General features: G+C 39.7%; 1 protein-coding gene across 2 annotated transcripts; it reads right to left on the bottom strand.

Annotated features, from left to right (window-relative positions):
* Nucleotides 1-13,621: 13,621 nt before the first annotated feature.
* Nucleotides 13,622-23,636, bottom strand: LOC146989381 (BTB/POZ domain-containing protein 1-like). 2 transcript variants are annotated; one of them, XM_085804689.1, is made up of 8 exons: nt 23,167-23,636; nt 20,755-20,911; nt 18,933-19,038; nt 18,621-18,818; nt 18,250-18,442; nt 18,038-18,125; nt 15,692-15,838; nt 13,622-13,912 (listed from the first exon to the last, which is right to left on the bottom strand). In XM_085804689.1, the coding sequence occupies exons 1-8, from the start codon at nt 23,619-23,621 to the stop codon at nt 13,754-13,756; spliced, it is 1,503 nt and encodes a 500-aa protein (XP_085660815.1). In that variant the 5' UTR covers nt 23,622-23,636; the 3' UTR covers nt 13,622-13,753. The 2 variants fall into 2 exon arrangements, with proteins under 2 accessions (XP_085660815.1, XP_085660824.1); XM_085804698.1 differs by having other exon boundaries at nt 18,250-18,379.
* Between the last annotated feature and the right edge of the window lie 1,651 nt (nt 23,637-25,287).

The following is a 25,287-nucleotide window of genomic DNA, read 5'->3' as shown; positions in this document are numbered from 1 at the left end:
CCTCCTCCTCTTCTTCCTCTCTCTTTCCTCCTCCTCTCCTCCCTTTCTTCCTCCTCATCTACCTTCCTCTTCTTCCTCTTCCTTCTCCTCCTTTTCTTCCTCCTCTTCTTTCTCCCTCTCTTCCTACTCCTCCTCTTTCCTCCTCCTCTCCCTCTCCTCCTCTTCTCCCTCCTCCTCCTCTCCCCTCCTACTCCTCCCTTTCGTCCTCCTCGTCTACCTCCCTCTTCCTCCTCCTCCTCTCCCTTTCCTTCCTCTTCCTCCTCCACTTCTTTCCTCCTCCCTCTTCCTCCTCCTCTTCTACCTCCCTATCCTTCTCCTCCTCCTCCTCCTCCTCTCCCTCCTCCTCCTCCTCTCCTCCCTCTCTCCTCCTCCTCCTCCTCTCCTCCCTCTTTCCTCCTCCTCCTCCTCTCCTCCTCCATCTCTCCTCTTCCTCCTCCCTCCACTCTGAGTAAAGTGATAAATTAACCCTTTCTTTGCCGTGACCGGAGCTTCTTCTCACCGTCCTTTATATCTGCACTTGGTCATTAATTACTGACTGACTGTCTTACATCACTGCAATACTGATTACATAACTGCCACCAGCTGGACAAGCAGGGACACACACACACACACACACACACACACACACACACACACACACACACACACACACACACACACACACACACACACACACACACACACACACACACAGAGAGAGAGACACACACACCCCGAGCTGCTCTCACACCAGAACATTGTGTAGAAATGTTTCTAAATGGATTAGAGCCACGGGCGACGTGTCATGATGCTGACTGGGTTTTTACAGACGGTTTAAATAAATGTAACCGATCAGATTGATCATTAGAGGATTCGTTTCTCTCTTTCTCTTCTCTAATGGAGCGCAGTTCTTTCTTGTTTTTTGGGGTTTTTTGTTCGGCAGAATAATCTTCTGGAAAATGTTTTTACACACGACTTAATGTGGGTTTAATTAATTAATCAGGGACTGAATTCAGCTTTGAATGGACTTCTTTTCACGTGCTTATAGCTGAGAACTTAAAACTTTATCTATTTTCTTTCATTTTACTTTTATTTGCTCTTGCTTTTAACTCTGTTTTTAGTGTTTTGTTTGTTTTTATTCTGTCTTATGCTTCTTCTTCTTTTTTTTATGTTTTGTCTTTATGTAAAGCACATTGAATTGCCTTGGTATGAAATGCGCTATATAAATAAAGATGCCTTGCCTTAGATCTTACTATATCTCACAGTGAAACTCCAGAGGCAGCTGCATGAGAATCTGATGCAGGTTGTTGTCGACACTCAGCTCTCACTGTTGTCAGATTATAACATTAGCATATATATTATTTCTCAGCACTAAACTGCATCAATAAAGCAACAAAACCTTCAAAACACACAACACAACAACAAACCAGACGACAGATAATCCAGAGATGTTGGTGAAGACTCAGGAAGTAGAGACGTCATGTTTTCATATCATAACAACACTTGTAGGAGAGACTATAAATAAAATAAAATGGTTGGTTGTAACACTTCTTGTCTCAGCTCCTGTAGCTTGCAGAGGGTTCATGGTAGAGCTTTCACATTATCACTTGTCCTCTACAAACAGCAACACCTTAAACTTCTCAAAGTATATCACAGAATTCATTATTTGATGTCAAATACAAAGAGTGCCACTGTTAGAACCTGTAGAACCTATAATCTCATCGTATCGTAGCATGTCATATCTCATCGTATCATATCTCATCGTATCATATTGTATCTCATCGTATCATATTGTATGTCATCGTGACGTATCTCATTATATCGTATCTCATTGTATAATATCTCATCATATCATATCGTATCTCATCGTATCATATTGTACCTCATCGTATCATATTGTATGTCATCGTATCATATTGTATGTCATCGTATCATATCGTATCATATCTCATCGTATCATATTGTATCTCATCGTATCATATTGTATCTCATCGTATCATATTGTATGTCATCGTGATGTATCTGATTATATTGTATCTCATCGTATCATATTGTATGTCATCGTGATGTATCTGATTATATTGTATCTCATCGTATCATATTGTATGTCATCGTGACGTATCTCTTTTTATACCATGGTCTGGGTGAATCCTCGATTCTGATTGGCTGCGGGGTGTCCATTAAAAAGTGATAATGGACACCTATAAAGATGTTCCGGTAAAATAGCCTGATTACGTTCTAAATATTACTGCGCTGGCTCAAACGCTTGTTGGTAACCACGGCAACGGACACTCGGACCAAAACAACTTTTTTTCAGCGCATCACGGCACTGGAGTCTGTAAACACACAAGCGGTAAGAAGTGCACTGGCCGTCTGAAATAATACTTTGTGTCACGTAACATTTAAGCCGTCACCTCACCTCCCTTTACTGATCAACTATCAGGCTGTGGCAGAGTCACTGGCTGTAACGTTACGCTGCGGTCACAGCGGGTCCCTCTTTTTTTTCTTTTATCGCCGACGAGAGTTATTAAATAGTCCGCTCGGCTCAGCCGCTTAAAGACGTATGATTTTAACGGTAAAAACAACATTTTAACGGTAAAAACAACATTAAATTACAAGTAATTGATTTAATATGTATTTATCTCGTAAGTGACCATGGTATAAGCGGGATAATGCCCTTCGAGGTGTCCGATTATCAGAGATTAATGGACTTCGCGGAAGCAACCGTCCGACGCGAAGCGGAGGACGGTTCACGCCTCCGTGTCGTCCATTAATTTCTGATAATGGACACCTCGTCGGGCATTATCCCTTACATATCGTATCTCATTGTATAATATCTCATCATATCGTATCGTATCATATCGTATCGTATCTCATCGTATCGTATCGTATCTCATCTTATCATATCATATCTCATCGTATCGTATCTCATCGTATCGTATCTCATCGTATCGTATCTCATCTTATCATATCTCATTGTATCATATCTCATCGTATCGTATCTCATCGTATCGTGTCTCATCTTATCATATCATATCTCATCGTATCGTATCTCATCGTATCGTATCTCATCTTATCATATCATATCTCATCGTATCGTATCTCATCGTATCGTATCTCATCTTATCATATCATATCTCATCGTATCGTATCTCATCTTATCATATCTCATTGTATCATATCTCATCGTATCGTATCTCATCGTATCGTATCTCATCTTATCATATCATATCGTATCGTATCTCATCGTATCTCATCGTATCGTATCTCATCGTATCGTATCTCATCGTATCGTATCTCATCGTATCATATCGTATCTCATCATATCATATCTCATCGTATCTCATCTTATCATATCATATCGTATCTCATCGTATCATATCTCATCGTATCATATCTCATCGTATCATATCGTATCGTATCTCATCATATCATATCTCATCGTATCATATCTCATCGTATCATATCGTATCGTATCTCATCATATCATATCTCATCGTATCATATCGTATCATATCTCATCATATCATATCTCATCGTATCATATCTCATTGTATTGTATCTCATTGTATCGTATCGTATCTCATCGTATCATATCTCATTGTATCGTATCATATCTCATCGTATCATATCTCATTGTATCGTATCATATCTCATCATATCATATCTCATCGTATCATATCTCATCGTATCATATCTCATCGTATCGTATCTCATCGTATCGTATCTCATCTTATCATATCATATCGTATCGTATCTCATCGTATCTCATCGTATCGTATCTCATCGTATCGTATCTCATCGTATCGTATCTCATCGTATCATATCGTATCTCATCATATCATATCTCATCGTATCTCATCTTATCATATCATATCGTATCTCATCGTATCATATCGTATCGTATCTCATCATATCATATCTCATCGTATCTCATCTTATCATATCATATCGTATCTCATCGTATCATATCGTATCGTATCTCATCATATCATATCTCATCGTATCATATCGTATCATATCTCATCATATCATATCTCATCGTATCATATCTCATTGTATTGTATCTCATTGTATCGTATCGTATCTCATCGTATCATATCTCATCATATCATATCTCATCGTATCATATCTCATCGTATCATATCTCATCGTATCATATCTTCCCGTATTATATCTCATCGTATCATATCTCATTGAATCGTATCATATCTCGTCATATTGTATCTCATCGTATTGTATCGTATCATATGGTATGGTATGGTATCTCTCTCTCTGCCATACTCACAGTCACGTGATGATGAAGTGAGTTTGCTTCAGTATCACACTCTGTACAGTCATATGTCACATGTGTCAGAAACAGCAGAGGCACAGATCCTCTCCCCTGTTGCTCTGGATCCAACTGAGAGACACGCAGGCCCGTTCTGCTGCTAGAACTACCCACACACACACACACAGGCTGACAAATACAACCACACACACACAAATCACTGCTGTGGATTTCTGAGAAACCCTCCACACACTGCAGTTTCTCCCCATAAGCTGCATATTTGACTTTCCTCCATCGTCTTTTAAACACACTGAGCAAAAACTCAAAATCTTACCAAGAGTATTTGTCTTATTTCTAGTCAAAAATGTCACTTCTACTAAAAAAAAATCTCATTATACCTAAAATAAGACTCAAAACATAAAAAGTAGCTTGTTTTTAGACATTTTCTACTTATTTCAAGCCTGTTTTCACTCGAAATAAGTAGAGCAAGTTTTTCTTTCTTATTACAAGCACAAAAAACTTGCTTTCACTAGCAGATTTTTCTACTTATTTCAAGAGAAAATTTGTTTGAAACAAGTAAAAATGATCTAAAAACAAGTTCATTTTTAGGTGAGTCTTGTTTTAAGTGGAAAGAGATTAGTTTTGACGAGAAATGAGACATTTTGAGAAGAAATAAGACAAATATTCTTGGAAAGATTTTCTGTTTTTGCAGTGCACTGAGCTTCTTCTTCGTCGTCTCTTCAGGCCTCGGCACATATTTTCACACAGCTCAGGTGAGAGCTGAGGATTGTGAGTCTCATTTGTCCTCCCTATCTTTGAGCGTTTTTGAGTCCTGTGGGCGTCTCATCATATTGTATCGTATGTCATCATATCGTATCTCATCGTATTGTATGTCATCGTATAATATTGTATCGTATCATATTGTATGTCATCGTATCGCATCTCATCACATTGTATCGTATCGTATCATATATCTCATCGTATCGTATCGTATCGTATCGCATCGCATCGCATCGCATCGTATCGTATCGTATCATATATCTCATCGTATCGCATCGCATCGCATCGCATCGCATCGCATCGTATCGCATCGTATCGTATCATATATCTCATCGTATCGTATCGCATCGCATCGCATCGCATCGTATCGTATCGTATCGTATCGTATCTCATCTTTTACTGGCAGATTTTTCTACTTATTTCAAGTGAAAATTTGTTTGAAACAAGTGGAAATGATCTAAAAACAAGTTCATTTTTAGGTGATGCGTCTTAGTTAAAGTGGAAAGAGATTAGTTTTGACTAGAAATGAGACATTTTGACAAGAAATAAGACAAATATTCTTGGAAAGATTTTGAGTTTTTGCAGCTTTTTCTTCGTCTTCGTGTTGTCTCTTCAGGCCTCGGCACATATTTTCACACAGCTCAGGTGAGAGCTGAGGATTGTGAGTCTCATTCGTCCTCCCTGTCTTTGAGCGTTTTTGAGTCCTGTGGGCGTCTCAAAGTGAATTTCTTGGTTTTTCTCTGAGCGCAGTCTAAGTGGGCAGTCATCATCATCCTCATCATCATCCTCATCATCATCATCTGCAGCAGCAGCGGCTCTCAGGTCCTGGCGGTGCTGCCGGTGACTCACCTGACAACTCTCCTCATCACAGCAGCAGCCCACTCCCACTCACAGCCGTCTAAAGTGGCCTCGCCGCCGCCGCCTGTCTCTCATACCAATGTGCAGATTATGCAATTTAAGAGCTCGTCCATCGGCCCCGAGCTGAGCTGAGCCGAGCTGCAGTCAGACGCTGAATGCAGCAGTCGGCACTGAGTCGGCGCTCGGCCTCACGCTGCTTCTCTCTCTGCTGGCAGAACGAGAACAGAACACGTCCAACCAGGAGAAATCTGCCATCATATCACTGGGGTTTGAAACGCTGCAGCGACAGCGACAAAGCTGATTAGTTTCTCTGCAGCTGCTCCAGGCTGAGAGAAGCAAGAACGGAGCAAATAACGTTTATTATTATTATTATCATCATCATTAGACTGTTAATAACATGAAATATCAGCTGTTTAAAACCATGTTCAACAATTCCCTTAAAGGGACAACGAGGAGTTTCTATTTGGTTATAAAAAAGTCTCATGTTAATGTGGATGAATCTACGTTACCACTTGTTAATGGGCCCATTTTAGATAAATATATGGTTTTGTCTCTATGGTTATTTTGTTATTATTAGTGGTGGTGGAAATGCTGGGCGAGCCGACCAGCGTTTCTTTACTTTCGGTTTCGTGGCGAGTCATGAGAATAACGCCGCCGAATCTCCGTTTATGGTGGGAACTACGACGGTATGTGATCGTCTTCCAACCTCTGACTTTAATTCTTGATGAATGAAAACATGAGTCTGTCTTGCGCCGGTCAAAGAATTTCACGGTGCGCGGAGGCTCATGAATGTAGTGAGAACACTTCGCTTTTCCAAAACTCCTCGTTGTCCCTTTAATTCTACTGTCTGTGATCAAAAGCTAAAGACTTTTTAGCCTGAGTCTATTTCCATTGGTGGAAAGTCACTAAATACTCAACATAATGTAGCCTACTTTAGTGTTTCTGCTTTTGCTCCTTTTAAGACAGTGGTTCTCAAAGGTTTTTACGTCAATAACACCTAAATTGACACAAATTAGACCACGGACCCCCATTGGACAAAATTTTGAAGCAAATGCCAGAAATACACAAACATTTGTTCTGAGACTGAAGAATGTTACATTTTTAGTCAATGTACGACGTTCAAATTAGGGCCAATGGCGTGAATTTTTGGAAATATTATAGAGAAATTTCTGTAAAAAAGTGGTACAATTTCTCTAAAAACATTTAAACATTTCTAGAACAAATGGTAAAAATTCTGAAAAAAAAAATAAATTAAAAATTCTAGAAAAAAGTGGTAAAAATGTCTTTAATTTTTTTTTAAAGGGTAAAATAAATAATAAAAAAATAAAAAAAATAAATAATAAAAAATAATAAAAAATAAATAATAAAAAAAGAGTGGTAAAAAAAACTTTATAAATTATAGAAAAAAGTGGTAAAAATTTCAAGAAAAGGTTGGGGGAAAAACTGTCCCTGAAGGCAACGTGCATCAGCGGTTTTGCATGAATTTCCCTCTACAACAACTCTGTGTGGTAACGTTGTGTTATTATCTCATAGCGTGGTGAATGTGCAGCTCACAACTTGTCCACCAGAGCGTTGTGGAGTTGTTGGATTGTGTATTTGATGAGTTTGATGAGGGAAACCAAGAAATCCCATAATGAGCCTCCGTAGCGTAGCTCTGAGCAGCTCACGGCTCTGCTCCTCCGTTCTAAAAATAGCTTGCACCGACAATTAAAGGTAACGAACCTACTGCTATGACTATAGGGATTATGGCAATGGGCCAGTTTGCCAAAATGTTGAACTATCCCTTTAAAGGGACAATGAGGAGTTTCTATTTGGTTATAAAAAAGTCTCATATTAATGTGGATGAATCGTTACCTACACTTGTTAATGGGTCCATTTTCGATAAATATATTGTTTTGTCTCTATCGTTATTTTGTTATTATTAGTGGTGGGGAGTCATGAGAATAACGCCGCCGAATCTCCGTTTATGGTGGGAACTACGACGGTATGTGATCGTCTTCCAACCTCTGACTTTAATTCTTGATGAATGAAAACATGAGTCTGTCTTGACCCGGTCAAAGAATTTCACGGTGCGGAGGCTCATAAATGTAGTGTGAAAACACTTTGCTTTTACAAAACTCCTCGTTGTCCCTTTAATTCTACTGTCTGATCAAAAGCTAAAGACTTTTTAGCCTGAGTCTATTTCCATTGGTGGAAAGTCACTAAATATTCAACATAATGTAGCCTACTTTAGTGTTTCTGCTTTTGCTCCTTTTAAGACAGTGGTTCTCAAAGGTTTTTACGTCAATAACACCTAAATTGACACAAATTAGACCACGGACCCCCATTGGACAAAATTTTGAAGCAAATGCCAGAAATACACAAACATTTGTTCTGAGACTGAAGAATGTCACATTTTTAGTCAATGTACGACGTTCAAATTAGGGCCAATGGCGGGAATTTTTGTAAATATTATAGAGAAATTTCTGTAAAAAAAGTGGTAAAATTTCTCTAAAAACATTTAAACATTTCTAGAACAAATGGTAAAAATTCTGAAAAAATAAATAAATTAAAAATTCTAGAAAAAAGTGGTAAAAATGTCTTTAATTTTTTTTTAAAGGGTAAAATAAATAATAAAAAAAAATAAATAAAATAATAATAAAAAATAATAAAAAATAAATAATAAAAAAAGAGTGGTAAAAAAAACTTTATAAATTATAGAAAAAAGTGGTAAAAATTTCAAGAAAAGGTTGGGGGAAAAACTGTCCCTGAAGGCAACGTGCATCAGCGGTTTTGCATGAATTTCCCTCTACAACAACTCTGTCTGGTAACGTTGTGTTATTATCTCATAGCGTGGTGAATGTGCAGGTCACAACTTGTCCACCAGAGCGTTGTGGAGTTGTTGGATTGTGTATTTGATGAGTTTGATGATGAGGGAAACCAAGAAATCCCATAATGAGCCTCCGTAGTGTAGCTCTGAGCAGCTCACGGCTCTGCTCCGCCGTTCTAAAAATAGCTTGCACCGACAATTACAGGTAACGAACCTACTGCTGTGACTATAGGGATTATGGCAATGGGCCAATTTGCCAAAATGTTGAACTATCCCTTTAAACGCATGTTATTTCTGAAGATATTCCTGGTTCAGTTACTTGAGTATTTACATTTTCCAGTACTTTTCTACTTCACTATGAGTCTGGGAGGAACATTGATCTTCACTCAGTTCATATTCCAGTTACGTTTTTCAGTTTTTAACTGAAAAAAAAAAAAAATCTAGTTTTTCAAACTGTGAACCTGCAAGCTCACCTCATTTTCATCATCAGAACTTATTTTACCTCCAACTGTTCTTGTTTTTAATCCACTAATTTCACTACAAATTTAAAATGGTTTGTCAAAACTAATCTCTTTCCACTTAAAATAAGACTTGTCATCTAAAAATGAACTTGTTTTTAGATAATTTTCACTTGTTTCAAACAGATTTTCAATTGAAATAAGTAGAAAAATCTGCCAGTGAAAGCAAGTTTTTTTGTGCTTGTAATAAAAAAGAAAAACTTGCTCCACTATCAGATTCTTCTACTTATTTCAAGTGAAAATCTGCTTGAAAGAAGTAAAAAGTGTCTAAAAACAAGCTACTTTTTATGAGTCTTATTTTTAGAATAATGAGATTTGTTTTGACTAGAAATTACATTTTAACTAGAAATAAGACAAATATTCTTGGTAAGAGTTTGAGTTTTTGCAGTGTACTGACGTGTTATTTGTGTATCAGGGGTGCAAATTCATCAGGGGTAAAAAAGGTGACAAGATACCGACCCCCTAGGGGGGTCCGGGGGCATGCTCCCCCGAGAAATTAAAAAAAAACCCAACTTTAAAGGTGAATTTATAGTCAATTTTAGCATGAGACTAGGGTCCAGATTTACTCAGGTTTGCACAGCTTTTGCTCCTGTTAAACCTGCACAATCTGTCTCTCTGTTTGGTTTTGAAAAATGATATCTTATAAAATATGAAAGCTAAAATGTCTCTTAAAGCGCTGCCCCTTTAATTAGTGCATACAAAATAATTTATTTATACATAAATTAATTCTTAGCGCAGGCATGTTTAGATGTCGCACTGTACAGCCCTGGGTTTACCGCTGGCTGGTTAAACTCTTTATAGGAGATTAATGACCAGCTATCTATGGCTATTTGGGAAGCTGCAGGTCTCCGGTGGTTGGATCATGACTCGGTGAGACGCTGTGGCGCCACCTAGTGACAGACAGAGGAGCCGTCTCATCCACACAACTTCACCTGCAGTTTATCACAGGAAACATCTGTCTCACTTTTACAGTTTTTCCTCAGTTGCTAAAACACTAAACCCTGTTGTCTGAACCCACTGATTGAACCGGTCACTTTCCACCTGGTTAGACACAACTTACCAACACATTTTCATTGTGATGCACCTGTGTTGCATAAAGTCAAACACAAATAAAGCACAAGTTTCACCGGTTGAACACAACAACTCTAAACTGATCACACTTGTGGCTAATGATGTGAGGGAACAAATGAAGAGTTCATTTGCAAAAGCAGATAAGTGCCATTTTGAAAAAGATGAGCTGATGCTTTTGAATTATTCTTTGCATAGTGTTGTTTTCAATAAAGCTTTATTTTTTTTGAGCTATGTCTGTTTTGTTATGTTTCATCTCCTTGGTCGAAGCCAGTCAACTTTGGTTTGAATGATATCACCTGGTGTAAATGATAATTAAAAATTGTTTTGAATTAAAAAAAAAAAAAAACGGAGTTATCTGCTTTTGCAAATGAACTCTTCAAATATAATCCAGTTCAGGATGAAGTCCTGTGGCCTGATCCAGTACAGAGAAATGATGCTGTGGCTGAGTTACTGTATGCACTTCTCATTTCTATATTTTTGTACTTTATTTTTACGTAGGCTTACTGCATACAAGTGCTACATGCACACGATTTCTGTTTGTTTTTGTACTGTACAAGTGCTACATGTAAAATGCACAGGATTTCAGTTTTTTGTACTTTTTATTTGTTTATTTTTTTTTACAGTACTATATACAAGTGCTAAATGCACAGGTTTTTTGTTTTGCAACATGCATTTATGGAGGGAGAGGAGGAGGAGAGGAAGAGGAGAAGATGAGAGACGACAGGGTGAAGGAAGCGAGGATGAGGGAGGGAAGGAGGGATGAACTGAGAAGAAAAAAGAAGAAGGAAGGAAAAGGGGATGAAATGGATGTGGGGAGGGAGGGAGGAGGGTGAAAGAAAGGGAAGGAGAGAGGTGCTACAGGTTTTTTGTTTTGCAACAGCATTTAGCCCAAAGTGAACAATAGACATATATTTCTACAGCTTCATGTGCTGAGCATTGTGTTTTCTATTTGTCTATGTTGTGTTTAGTGACTGCTCAGTAGTGTAATGTTGATTGACTCGGGGCACGATTTGACAACATAGTTCAGTTTTGGGAACAGATTGAACTGTTTTGAGGTGAATGTTTGGTTTTGCAAGAAGAGTGAGGTTTTCTGAATGTAGCTAGAAAATTGGGGTTTGAGTTCACAGTTTAGCAGCGGTGTAGTCTAATTTCTTGTAGTGGGTATTCTGCTTTTTAGGTGGTAAACTGTTCATACTTGTATCGCTGGTGGTTCTCAAACTTTTTTATATCAAGGACCCAAAATTGACACAAAATTTTGAAGCAAACACCAGAAATACACAATCAATGTATGTTTAAATTAGGTGTAAGATTATATAGAAATTTCTGGAAAAAAGTGGTACAATTTCTCAAAAAAAGTTGAAACATTTCTAGAATAAAGTGGTAAGATTTAGCCTAGAAATCTAGCTGCACCCTAGCAGCAGCAAAAATATTTGCTCCGTAGGCGGGTCTAGAAACGAGCCGTAGGAACTTTTTGAGTCTCGAACACCGATTGTGTTCACCAATCACAGCGCTCTATCTGTTTAGAGAGTCGTTGGGCGGCTTAACGCGAGGACGACATACATTTTAATTGGCTTGTCAGGCTAACGTCATCCTGCTCTTTGCTCTGATTGGTCGTAGCGCTACCCTATTGGTGCAGAGGCAGTTTGAAAGACAGCCTTCATCCTGCCCCCTGGATTGAGCCGAGGTCTACCGCTCGTTTCCAGACTAGACATTTTAGTGATATAGTCTGGCTCGTGGTAAAAAGTAAAAAGTAAAAAATAAAATAAAATAAAAAATTTAAAAGTGGTAAGATTTCGCAAAAAAATTGTAGAAAAATGTGGTACAATTTCTCTCTCAAAAAAGGGGCAAACAATAACGCAAAAACTGGTAAAATTTCTCAAAAAAAAAAAACCTAGGGAAAGTGGTAAAATTTCTAAAAAAAATAAAATAAAATAAAAAGTCAAAAAATAATTAAAAAGTTTAAAAAATTCTAGGAAAATGTGGTAAAATGTCAATAAAAAAAGTTGTGGACCCCCTTGAACCCTATCAACCCTCCCACTTTGAGAACCACTGACATTTACTTTATTAGATAGTTTTGTTGTACTGGGTATACTGAAGTATTTATGCATTTTCAGTGGGTATACTGAGTATACCCAAGTATCACTACACCATTGCAGTTTAGAGAAAAGGAAAAGCAGCTTTCGAGAAATAATGTGTCTTAGCAATCGAGAAAAAACTGTATTACCAACATGATAGAAATAGATTGTTCTTCAGTTTGTTTATTCGTTTATTTTTCTGCTTTTGTTTTGTTGTGTGTGTTTGTTTTTTTGTTTGTACATATTAATTAAGTGCTAAGCAAACATGGAAGTCAGAAAATACAGCATGTACCACCGGCAAAGTTACACAACATCAACAAGAACAAGAACACACATGGATCTTTAACCCAGTGCAAAAAAAACAAACAAAGTACTTGAAGACACCTGCTGCTCAATATCTGATGAAAACAGTGCACGATTTAAAAAAAAAAAAAAAAAGCAAATATTATACTTTACGCGGTAAATGCATCGGCAGAAAAACTGACAAAAAATAACAAAACGAAATGGCAGCGAACAACGAATGGAGTCGAATGGTCTCTGTAGTTTCACTGGCGCAGGATAAAGTCGTGCACCGGCAGCTTTTACTAACAGCAACACACACACACACTGTCTCACACTCTCTCACACACACACACACACACACACACTGTCTCTCTCACATACACACACACACACTGTCTCACACACACACATCAGTGTTTAGATCATTGATGATAAAGTCGATGCTCAAAAAGTGTTTTGGTTTTTACACCAGAGCCTCCACACCCAGACTGTACAGATATGCACATTCACACATTCACACACACACACACACACACACACACACACACACACACACACACACAAAAACTCAAAATCTTACCAAGAATATTTGTCTTATTTCTTGTCAAAATGTCTAATTTCTAGTCAAAACTAATCTCTTTCCACTTAAAATAAGACTCATCACCTAAAAATGAACTTGTTTTTAGATCATTTTCATTTGTTTCAAACAAATTTTCACTTGAAATAAGTAGAAAAATCTGACAGTGGAGCAAGTTTTTCTTTCTTATTACAAGCACAAAAAACTTGCTTTCACTGGCAGATTTTTCTACTTATTTCAGGTGAAAATTTGTTTGAAACAAATGAAAATGATCTAAAAACAAGTTCATTTTTAGGTGATGAGTCTTATTTTAAGTGGAAAGAGATTAGTTTTGACTAGAAATGAGACATTTGGACTAGAAATAAGACAAATATTCTTGGTAAGTTGAGTTTTTGCAGTGCAGACACACACTCTCTTGATTCCAGGGGATCATGATGAGGCACTACGTATTAGTCTAGCGATCCCGTCGTCCCAGCGCTCGGCGTGCAGCGGTCAGCGAGCGGCGAGCAGCGCTGCGTCAGTCCGTCAGTCAGTCTAAGTGTAGTAGATGATCTCTGGGATCTGTCCGTCCTCCACCGACGTACCGTTGTTGTTTCCCGGCGAGCTGAAGAACAGGAACGTCGTCTTCGACCCCGTCGCGTTCTCCTGCGTCACTTTCTTCAAGCCCTTCGTGCCGTAATGAGAATCTGAGCCCTGAGAAGTAAAAAAAAAACAGGTCACCGAGTTAAAAAAACAGGTCGACTCCACTTTACACATCCACTGGATCTTACAAAAGAGCCACGTGCACGTCTTTAAGGTCGCTTTCACATCGAACCAAGCCGACTCGGTTCACTTGGGGTAAAATAAACGGTGGAGCAGAGCAGTGGTAATGTCCATAATATCTCTGACCGTTTATTTTAGTAAAGAAATCATCACAAAAAGGAAAAAGTGTTAGTTTCTGTGGCGGGGAGAGCAGCGCTCTGTGATGGGATAGTAATGTCTTTCTGGGATGTTTCAGAGTTCGGCTATCTGAGGTGAGTGACTACATGCAACAACACAAAGTTTATACTGTTTATACTCTACACTATATGAGTTCAGTGGTGTTACCACTTGTTAATGGGCCCATTTTAGATAAATATATCATTATTTTGTTATTTTAATTAATGGGCGAGCCGACCAGCGTTTCCTACTTTCAGTTTCGCGGACGCTGCACGGCGAGTCATGATAATAACGCCACCGAATCTCCGTTTATGGTGGGAACTACGACGGTATGTGATCGTCTTCCAACCTCCGACTTTAATTCTTGATTAATGAAAACATTCTTGGCAAGACGTCCATCTTGCGCCGGTCCAAGAATTTCACAGTGCGCACGGAGGTTCATGGGAAATGTAGTATGAAAACACTTCGCTTTCCAAAACTCCTCGTTGTCCCTTAAAAAAAAAAAAAAAAAACAAGAAAAAGATGGTTTTGGGTGAAGCTGTTTCCTTCTGTCTACATTCAAACCTTGTCTGTGGTCTTTAGTTCATTCAGATAGAATCGTTTTCAGTGACTTGACGCTCCGTTTACGTGTCAACAAAAGGCACAAACACATGGAAACGAGGAGGAGGAGGAGGAGGAGGAAGAGGAGGAAGAGGAAGAAAGAGAAAAAAGAGGAGGAGGACGAGGAGGAAGAGGAGGAGGGAGAAAGAGAAAGAAGAGGAGGAGGACGAGGAGGAAGAGGAGGAGGGAGAAAGAGAAAGAAGAGGAGGAGGACGAGGAGGAAGAGGAGGAGGGAGAAAGAGAAAGAAGAGGAGGAGGAGGAGAAGGAGGAGGAAGAAAGAGAAAGAAGAGGAGGAGGACAAGGAGGAAGAGGAGGAGGGAGAAAGAGAAAGAAGAGGAGGAAGAGGAGGAAGAAAGAGAAAGAAGAGGAGGAGGAAGAGGAGGAGGGAGAAAGAGAAAGAAGAGGAGGAGGAGGAAGAGGAAGAAAGAGAAAGAAGAGGAGGAGGACAAGGAGGAAGAGGAGGAGGGAGAAAGAGAAAGAAGAGGAGGAGGAGGAGAAGGAGGAGGAAGAAAGAGAAAGAGGAGGAGGAGGAGGAAGAGGAAGAAAGAGAAGGGAGAAAGAGAAAGAAGAGGAGGAGGAGGAGAAGGAGGAGGAAGAAAGAGAAAGAAGAGGAGGAGGAGGAGGGAGAAAGAGAAAGAAGAGGAGGAGGAGGAAAAGGAGGAGGAAGAAAGAGAAAGAAGAGGAGGAGGAAGAGGAGGAGGAGGAAGAGGAAGAGGAGGAGGAGGAGGAGAAGGAGGAGGAAGAAAGAGAAAGAAGAGGAGGAGGAAGAGGAGGAGGAGGAAGAGGAAGAGGAGGAGGAGGAGGAGAAGGAGGAGGGAGAAAGAGAAAGAAGAGGAGGAGGAGGAGGAGGGAGAAAGAGAAAGAAGAGGAGGAGGAAGAGGAGGAGGAGGAAGAGGAGGAGGAGGAGAAGGAGGAAGAGGAGGAGGAAGCAGCAGCAGCATCTTGTCTCTGACCTTTAAGGTGGCACATGCAGTGTAGCTGACGTTGGGCAGGATCTCCACCGGCTCCTTGAACATGACTCTGAAGGTGTTGGCCGTGCCGTCGCAGCTGAAGCCCGTGTCGTTCTGACCCAGTGTGATGCGTTTGTCGCTCTCTAAGATCTAACACAGGAGGAGAGGAAACAATCAACTTCACATGATTAACAACAGCTCACAGGACGTTTAATCTGTTCAACGGATCATTTATCATTTATAGTTTTTCAGACACAGTTGATGTTTAAACAGGTGATATAATAAACACGTTGCTGATGATTCGTGACCTCATCATTTACTGCCACTTTGTTATAGTTATAATATTTAATTGCATGGCCTTCCTCCTTCTCTGCAGCGGTTTAACGACCTCCTGTTTGTGTTAACGAGTCTGTTGTGTAATTATTTACAGGATGATAACACACAGTCGTTCAGATTGTCTTCTGGTTTTCTCACAGTTCAATAAGCTGCAGCGTATGAACCAGAACCACACAACACAGAGGAGGAGAATCAAATCTCTCTTTCAGTCTTTCATGCACCAGTGTTTTTATTTTAATTGTATTAATTTAACTCTGAACCGTTTTGTTACCTGGTTTTATAACCGGTATGTCGTACTGACGTTAATATAAACATACAGTATGACACTAGGGACGTCACGATTATAGATGTTCTTTGTATGATTATTGTCAGAGAAATAATCACGGTATTACGATTATCATGATTATTATGCATTAATTAATTTACATCATATGAATGTGTAAAATCAAATACAGTCAAAATATAATTACATTACTAATTATTTACACTAAATATTTTAAGTCTCTATTATTAATATATAACCATTAACCAATTATTAATCCTGCAGGGGAAGTGTTTTAAATATTCAAGTCATTAATTGTCATTTATACCAAATGTTTAAGTTTATCATTGTTTGTTTTTTTTAGCACAAATGACTTAACATTTAAATTCCCACCAATCGTATGTTACGTTAGGTAAATGGACCAGTGTTTCTTACATTGGCCTTCACTTTGGTGCACAAACATCTGCCTCTGTGTTTCCAACATAATCTTTTTTGGAAAGTGACGGTATTTTGACATTTTTACGACTAATTAAAGGGACAATGAGGAGTTTCTATTTGGTTATAAAAAAGTCTCACGTTAATGTGGATGAATCTACGTTAACACTTGTTAATGGGCCCATTTTAGATAAATCTATGGTTTTGTCTCTATGGTTATTTTGTTATTATTAGTGGTGGTGGAAATGCTGGGCGAGCCGACCAGCGTTTCTTTACTTTCGGTTTCATGGCGAGTCATGAGAATAACGCCGCCGAATCTCCGTTTATGGTCAGAACTACGACGGTATGTGCAGGGTTTCCGCTACATGTAATTGATCGTGGCGCACCGCCACGGCAAAATAAAAGCCGCCACACCTTCAGAATGATGATTTTTTTTAATTAAATTTTTTTTAATGTTAAAACAATGTTAAGCAGGGTTTCCACAACCAGTTACCATTAGGTAGCTACTTTGCAGCCCTTTCCACTACACAGTTACAACTTTCGACTCATGCTTTTCAATCACAGCTGAGTTCTTTATTTCCTCCTCATTAAAAACGAAACTTATCAACCAGCGCATCCAGTGTTATACCATTAATTAACGACTCTGTGGCGGCCGGGGGACAAGCGCTTCGCACCTCAGCTGTGTGTGTGTTCATCTGTCGCGCTCTGTTTCGATTACTAAATAGGCTACAAACGTACACACATTGGCCTCACGTGTTTGTCATTCGCGGTGTTTTATTTTGAAAATTGACCGGATCCTCTCGTGTTTCTTTGTGTGACTTCCTGCCAAGATTGAGACGGTGCCTTGCGGCTCGTGCACAAAATAGACCAGACCAAACGCCGAAATGCCCCCGCATCTCCGCGCAGCCCCCAACCCCCCCCCCGGGCGGACAATCTGGTCCCGCGCGCGTGCACCCCCCCCCCCCCCCCCCCCGTTGATCAGACCACCCTCGCCGCCACTCTTTAAAAAAATCCTGGAGGAAACACTGATGTGATCGTCTTCCAACCTCTGACTTTAATTCTTGATGAATGAAAACATGAGTCTGTCTTGTGCCGGTCAAAGAATTTCACAGCGTGCGGAGGCTCATAAATGTAGTGAGAAAACACTTCGCTTTTCCAAAACTCCTCGTTGTCCCTTTAATTGTGGCCTTTAATACCGCGATTAATTGTGAAAACAAGCAATCGTGACATCCCTATATTATGACACACTCACGTCCTGGAAACACACAGATGATGATGATGATGATGATGATGAGAAGTTGTGAATGTGAAGGTACCTGTATGTTGACCTGGTAGTCAGTGGGTCCATGTATTGAACCATACAGGCCAAATCCCACTATAGATATCCTTTTGTTGACATTGAATCTATAGAGAGAAAAAGAAGGAGAGAAAACAGAGAATATAAGAATAAATTCCCTTTGCTCAGATCGATGGAGAACTTTCACTTTCCCATCGATGCTGTTGATGTTGATGATGATGATGTTCTCACCTGATTCTGTCGCTCGTACCGCTGTACCCCCATCGACTCTCGACCTGCTGGAACCTATTAATGCTGCACTCCTCCCCCCTGAGACAGCAGCGCGGCCTGTCGATGTAGTCGACCCGGGGTTTGGGGTTTACTGTAAAGTGTAAAAACAGATTTACCACCTCCCGATCGAACAAAATCCCAGACTGGGCAGGCCCTGTTGCACAAGAAAGAATATCAAACTGGTTTCTGTGGGTTCGGTTTCCGTATTGACACAGCAGCAGGAACATGAAGAACAGAGTTGGTCAGAGAGGAGATGGAAAACAACAACAAGCAACAAAAACAAAAAGAAACAGGTTGTATTTTTCTTGCTGAGGTATTAAAGTCGGCCTTACCTGCAGCGAACTCCTCCACCGTCATGAGCGGGAAGCGGATGAGCGGCAGAGCTTTGCCCAGAACCTTCTGCTTGTTCTCGGCGGTGGGGGCGAGCTGCTGCCGGTAGCACTCGGCCTCGGCCCAGCGAACCACCGCCCCGAACAGACGGTTCTCCCTGATGCTGAGCGTGTCCCGTTCCAACACCGCACATAACGTGTCTGCATGAAAACACAGAGAGAGAGAGAGAGAGAGAGAGAAAAGCATGGTCACGGTTTCACATCCAGTCACGCTGCAGTGACAATAAAAACCAGAAGTGGATAAACTCCGGTTACCGAGGTCGATGTCGGTGAAGCCCTCTGCGTTTATTGCGTCTGCGGTGCTTTTGTCTATGGTGTCCAAGCAGAGGCTGGCAAGTTGAGGCTCATCAAATAACCTCGCCTGTAACGGAAGGAAAAGACATGAAACATGAACACGTTAGTCAGTTCTCATCTTTTACTTCACGCGAACCAAAGCAGAACTGCTGCAGGTCCGGTTCATGACCTCTGTATTTACCTAATGTGACGTCAGACTCACTCAGGAAGAGGTTTGGAGAGATAAAGTTTTCACATCTTTCATTTCATTTATTTGTTTATTTGTAACGGGACTCTGCATATGAACATACAATATGTAAATACTGTATGTCAGATTTAGCTCTAAAGCTAATTTCCATCTGCATTCTGACATCTACCAATCCAATACTTTGTTTTAGAAAAAACAATACAATAAAATATCAATAAAATGGTGAAGAGAGCTCTGCTGGTAATTCGTCCTCTCAGGTCAATTTAGGCTGTTTATAGATAGAGAAAACTTCTCTTTGTGTTGGACAAGAATAAATTGACATTGATTTTGATAAAGAAGCAACTGAACGTGCACCTGAACGCATCACAGGACTGTAACCAAAAAAAAGAAAAGAACTAATGTCATAAAAATGAGAACTGCTGCAAGAGCAGTAAATAATCTTTTTATTTACTCAATGTGTTGTCAAATTAACTCAAAAAGATGTACATTCTTGTATTCTAACATGAATTTGAGAAATCCAATATTTAAGTCTAATATATTTAGATTTTTATGATTTTTTTTTAGAAAAGAAAACGGCTTCAAGTGCCATAAAACATTAATAAAGTGCAATGATACGGTCATTAAGAGAGCTCTGCTGTCCTATCAGGTCCGTTTAGGTGGTTTATAGAGAGAAACTTTCTCTTTGTGTTGGACAAGAGGAAACTGGTGATCTGCAGCTGAACGTGCACCTGAACGCATCATTATAACAACATTAGATTTTAGCTCTACAACTGATGCAGATGGAACCAAGAGCATCTGTATCTGACTGTTATCCAACACTTGGTGGCTAAAGAAACAAATATTATTATGGACTTAATCATCTGGGTAAAGTTATTAGTGTCAAACCTCCGACTTGTTTAAAGACCCCCTAAACCAAAAATGCCCTTTTTGAAATTAGTAACATGTCAATTTAGTGTTTGCGCTCTGCTACAAGGCATTTCAGGCGCAAAATTGCTAATCCACGCCATAACTGAGCATTTTAGACTTGAAAATGCAGTTTCAAAACCAGAGTCTGAAAAAACTGGATTCAATTTTTCAAATTGGAGTCAGTTTTCGTGCGTCACGAAACTAGCAACCAATCCCATTGATTTTGTTTGCATCTCATTTGTTGTTCACTGTGATGTGATCTCCTTACACAGCTAGGTGTTCAAACTTGTTATCATTAGTTGCCGTGACCCAGAGGTTTAGTCGCCACCTTGAATGTAGACCAGGGTTCGAACCCCAGTGCAAACCTCATGTTTTGACTTTGCTTCTCCGTTTCCCCTGCCTCGTTAACGTGCACTGCTGTTACTTAGCAACACGGTGGAGGTGGGCGGGCGCGAGTCATGATGCATTTGCATACTCATGAATATTCACAGAATCTGGGTTTTTCAATGAGGGAGAAATAGAAGACCTAATTTTAGCCAATTTGGGAGCTTTTTTAAACAACTTTTTTGTGGGAAACCAATTTTAAACCAAAAATAGTCATAGCAGAGCATTTTTACAAATTTCAAAATGCCTCTTTAGGGGGACTTTAAACTCCAGTGATGATGTAATGTGTGAAAGTCAGACTCAGACCTGAGTGAGCAGCATGAATGCGTTGTCGGCTCTGAGGTGCTTGGTGAGGAACTCCACGCAGTGACCCTCCAGAGCGGGGACGGCGTACTTCTTGGCCGTGTAGAGCGTTGTCATCACCGTCTCAGGACCGATGTGGACCTCGTCAGAGTACAGGAACCTGGACACATGCAGACAGACAATAAATAACAAATAAATGCTTGTGAATACATAATCTTGTTGATGTAGATGCTGCATGAATGAACACAAACCAGAGCTGATCCCAGTGAAAACCAGGTCTGAGTGTTTCTGACACCGACAGGGACGAAACTCCTGAGCCGTTTTATTTATTTATAAATGAAATGAATTAATAAATATGTGGTTAGACATTCAAAAGTGGCTAAGACCCAAAAATATTCACTTCGAATTTACACCATTAAATATTTTGTTAGTACTGGAGATAAACTGCCCACAGATTGTGAACACGATTATCCTTTTGGGGAAAATATTTATTTTTAAGACCCAAACAAAAACACTTTTGAATTTGTTTTTTTTTTTAGAAATAAAGTGTGATGCCAATTTCTTTTGGAAAAAATTATCGCATCCAATCAAGACAAGATAGAAATGCATGACAAAAAATGGGAAAAACTTACTTTTGAGTGAAGGTATAGGCTACTAAGTAGTTACTGTTAATTTAATTTTAGTAGTTTCACATCCTTTTTTTGTTGTAGTTTTGTTTTTTAATTTAATTTTGTTCTATTTTCTTGTGCGTGTTTTTATTTTTTTTTATTTTTCTGTCCTGTTTTGGTCATGTCTTTGTTGTGTTGTTGAGTCTGCTCGGTCTTTTGTCTTCTGTCTGTTTGTTTATTTGTTAGTGTATTGTCAGTTTATACATTGTATATGCCTGTTCCCATTAAAAAATAAATAAATAAATAAATATGTGCAACCGTGATGTGTATAAACTGCATTTCTGTGGGACTCTAGAAAACAGACTGATGCAACAATCTGGTTTATCTGTGACAGGTGCATGTCGATTCATTTATTCTTTTAGATGTTAGCGATGAAATGAGGACGATCCAGCAGTGACATCATTGATGTGGTGGTGACAGTGAAGATCAGCGTCATGACAACACAATAAAAAACTAATAACATGTTTTTGAGATCAGTGTTTCACATTGAGTGTCTGTCCGTGCTGCATGGAGGATCACCTGTCTGAGGGTGTGTAGTGTATACTGTACAGTGGGGAAAATAAGTATTGATTGAAGTATTAGTTGAGTGCATTACTCATTGTTTGGTTTTATTCTTTTAAACATCTGTACCTAACTCCAGGTCAGTCTGCATCTCTGTCAGTGTCCTCGGCTCTTCTTAGTTTACTTTTTAGCACCTGGTCGTGTTCAGTTTATAGTGAAATTTTCTTTTCAGTTCCAGATTATAAAACGGTGCATTGAGACACGTCTGTAACCGATTCATTGGGATGTTCTGCTACATCAGTTTCTGAAGGTCTTTTCCATCATGAGACGCCTCTTGTGTGACAACTTGGTGATGAGAAACCTTTTCATAGGCCAAACTGACAAACTCCCCATTCCACCATTTCCACTCACTTGTTTCTTTCCCCCCTCTCCTCTTGTTTTTGTTGTTTCTAAGCTGTTTCTAATTCATTTATTGGAGCATAATTTCCTTGTAGAGTAGAGAATGCTTTATTCATCCCTAGGAGGTAAATTCAAATTGTAATAGGCTACATCTACTCCACTGATGAAAATGTCATTGTTAATGAGTCTTCATTAGAGAGTCCTGAGCTTCAAGGTGCAGTCAGTGTGACCCTTAGTTTTAACTTTAATAACGGGAGGGTTTTCGAATGCAACTGGACTTGGTTATTTGTCTAGGAAGACGTTTCACCTCTCATCCAAGAGGACCAGTCCCAGCCTGGTCAGATGCGTACATTAAGTGATGAAGCCTCTTGGATGAGAGGTGAAACGTCTTCCTAGACAAATAACCAAGTCCAGTTGCATTCGATTTAAATGTCCTTGAGATAACTGTGACCTGGGCAAATGAGAATATTCTCAGGCCCTTTGCTACCACCATTAGCTGTCCCTGTCAGCTGCAGCCACTGATGCTTTCTAGACACTGAGATTCCCCCAAACTGAATAAATACAACACATAGCAACACAAAACACACACACACACACAGAAATACTAATGTTTCTTCAATCATTTCAGATTTGTCTAAAAGGTGATAGGGCGTGAAAAATATGATACAGTATATAGCTAAGTTAAACTGTTCTCATTCAAATGACATGCTGGTTTTCTACCCGGAAGTAGAAGTAAACAACAAGGAGATTCAGGTCTACACTACTAATACATAGATAAAACAGTGACTAATGGCCGGTCAGCTGTCTGTAGTGACCCTGGCTGACTGTAGCCTGTCATGGTTCCTACCTGAGCAGCGCCAGGAAGGCCGCCGGCTCCACGTCCGGCAGCTCTATCTCGGCCGACGTGGTGGCCATGCCCCCGTTGAACATGGCATCGAACACGGCGCTGCCTGCGGCCAGCACGAACCTGTGGGCCGGTATCCGCTGCGCCTGGCGGCCCTTTCCCACCACGAAGCGCACGTCGCTGAGCAGCTCGTTGTTGAAGAGGAAGGCGAACCGCTCCTTCAGGGAGCTCTTGGTGGCCTGCCAGTTGTACACCGGCTCCCGCTGCAGGCCGAGCGGGGACCCGGAGGCTCCTCCAGCGGCGGCGGCGGCTGCACCGGGGCCCGCGGCCGGTAACGGTAAGCTGCCGCCGCTGGAGGAAGAAGCAGCAGCAGCGGCAGCGGGTCCGAGTCCGGGCTGCAGCGGGTTGTTGGTCGCCGCCTCAGCAGCCAAACCGCCGCCGCTGCTCCCTGTCGCCATAACAACAACAACACGGTTCTATTGTTTCTGATGCTAACGTTACGTTACGTTACGTTACTTCCGCGAGGTTCCGGTAACGGTAACGATACGGGAACCGAGCGCTGCTGCAGCTACAGCGGCTGCTATTGTTGTTGTTTACTGTTGTTGTTTACTGTTGTTTACGTGGTGTCCATCATCGCAGCAGACGCCATCGCTCCAAGGCAGCAGCTAAGCTAACTGCCTGCTAGCTGGCTGCGGCTCTCCGGAAATGACGTCACGGCCACTCGGGGTAAGCAGCCGGATTCAGTCAAAATAAAAGCACCAAGCTAATAAAATGCGGTGAAACTCTTTAATATATATATATTTAATAATATAATTTACAAGAAAATCCCAGAGCCATTGAGTTAACCTTTTGCTTTTATTGTATTACAAGTTACTGTCTATTTTATAAGTTTTATGTTGGTGAACACTTTTATTTTGGTGAATTTGGTGATTTCCGTCATGACAAACGCGAGGCTACTCAAAAGTGACAAATGACGAATAAAAGATAAACATTTGGGGATTTTATTTTTTATTTTAATTTTTTTTTACGAATATGAAATAAATTCAAACGAATAAGTATTTTTCATTTAATTCAATTTTGTTTTATTTTTTATTTTTATTTATTTTATAAAAAAATATTTTATTTTTAAATTAATTTATTATATTTTTATTTTATTTTTAAATTAATTTATTTTATTTTCAAATTAATTTATTTTATTTTTATTTTATTTTTAAATTAATTTATTTTATTTTTATTTTATTTTTAAATTAATTTATTATATTTTTAAATGTATCTATTTTATTTTTTAATTAATTAATTAATTAATTTATTTATTTATTTACCTTTTTTATTTTATTTGTGAGGGGGGGAAATCCATATTAATACATTTAGGCTAAAACAACATTATAGCGTTTATTTGTTATTGATTCTTTGATAACCATTCTTCTGCTGTCTGTCTGTCTGTCTGTCTGTCTGTGTCAGTGTCTGCGCATCATGCCACCCTAATCTTCGTAGGCCTATAGCCTATTTATAGAAGATAATAATGAAATCGTCTAATTATAATAAATCAGTAGCTGCATGCCGACCATTGTTGATGCAGCTCCATTGTCCTCACACAGACTGAGTCCCTGTCTATATTTATATGCAGCCATTGTTTTGTCATTATAGATTTATATTTGTGTGTGTGTCTTTGAAGTTTGTGTGCAGCGACGCTCCAAGGGAATTTGTGTCATATATGCAAATCTCCCTCCAGTTTCCATGGAACAAGCGTAAAAGGTATGTCCCACTTTATAAACAGGTTTGGGTAGAAGTGTCCTTGTTAATCACAACAATCTGTGCGCGCGCGCGCGTGTGTGTGTGTGTGTGTGTGTGTGTGTGTGTGTGTGTGTGTGTGTGTGTGTGTGTGTGTGTGTGTGTGTGTGTGTGTGTGTGTGTGTGTGTGTGTGTGTGTGTGTGTGTGTGTGTGTGTGTGTGTGTGTGTGCGTGTGTGTGTGAGAGAGAGAGCAGGTGGGCGGCAGAGAGTGGAGGAACAGGACGAAACACGCTCTCTGGAGCTGAGCTTTGGGAGTGTGAACCTTGTTTACATTATCAGACACACTGTGAGATTTTTTTTAAATTTATTTTTCATTTATTTTCTGATTATTT

This window comes from Trachurus japonicus, chromosome 3 (assembly GCF_045865225.1).
Source record: "Trachurus japonicus isolate A0001 chromosome 3, Traja_1.0".
In the NCBI taxonomy this organism is placed as follows: Eukaryota; Metazoa; Chordata; class Actinopteri; order Carangiformes; family Carangidae; genus Trachurus; species Trachurus japonicus.
Note: the sequence above shows the minus strand (reverse complement) of the source record. Positions and strands in the feature narration are given on the sequence as shown.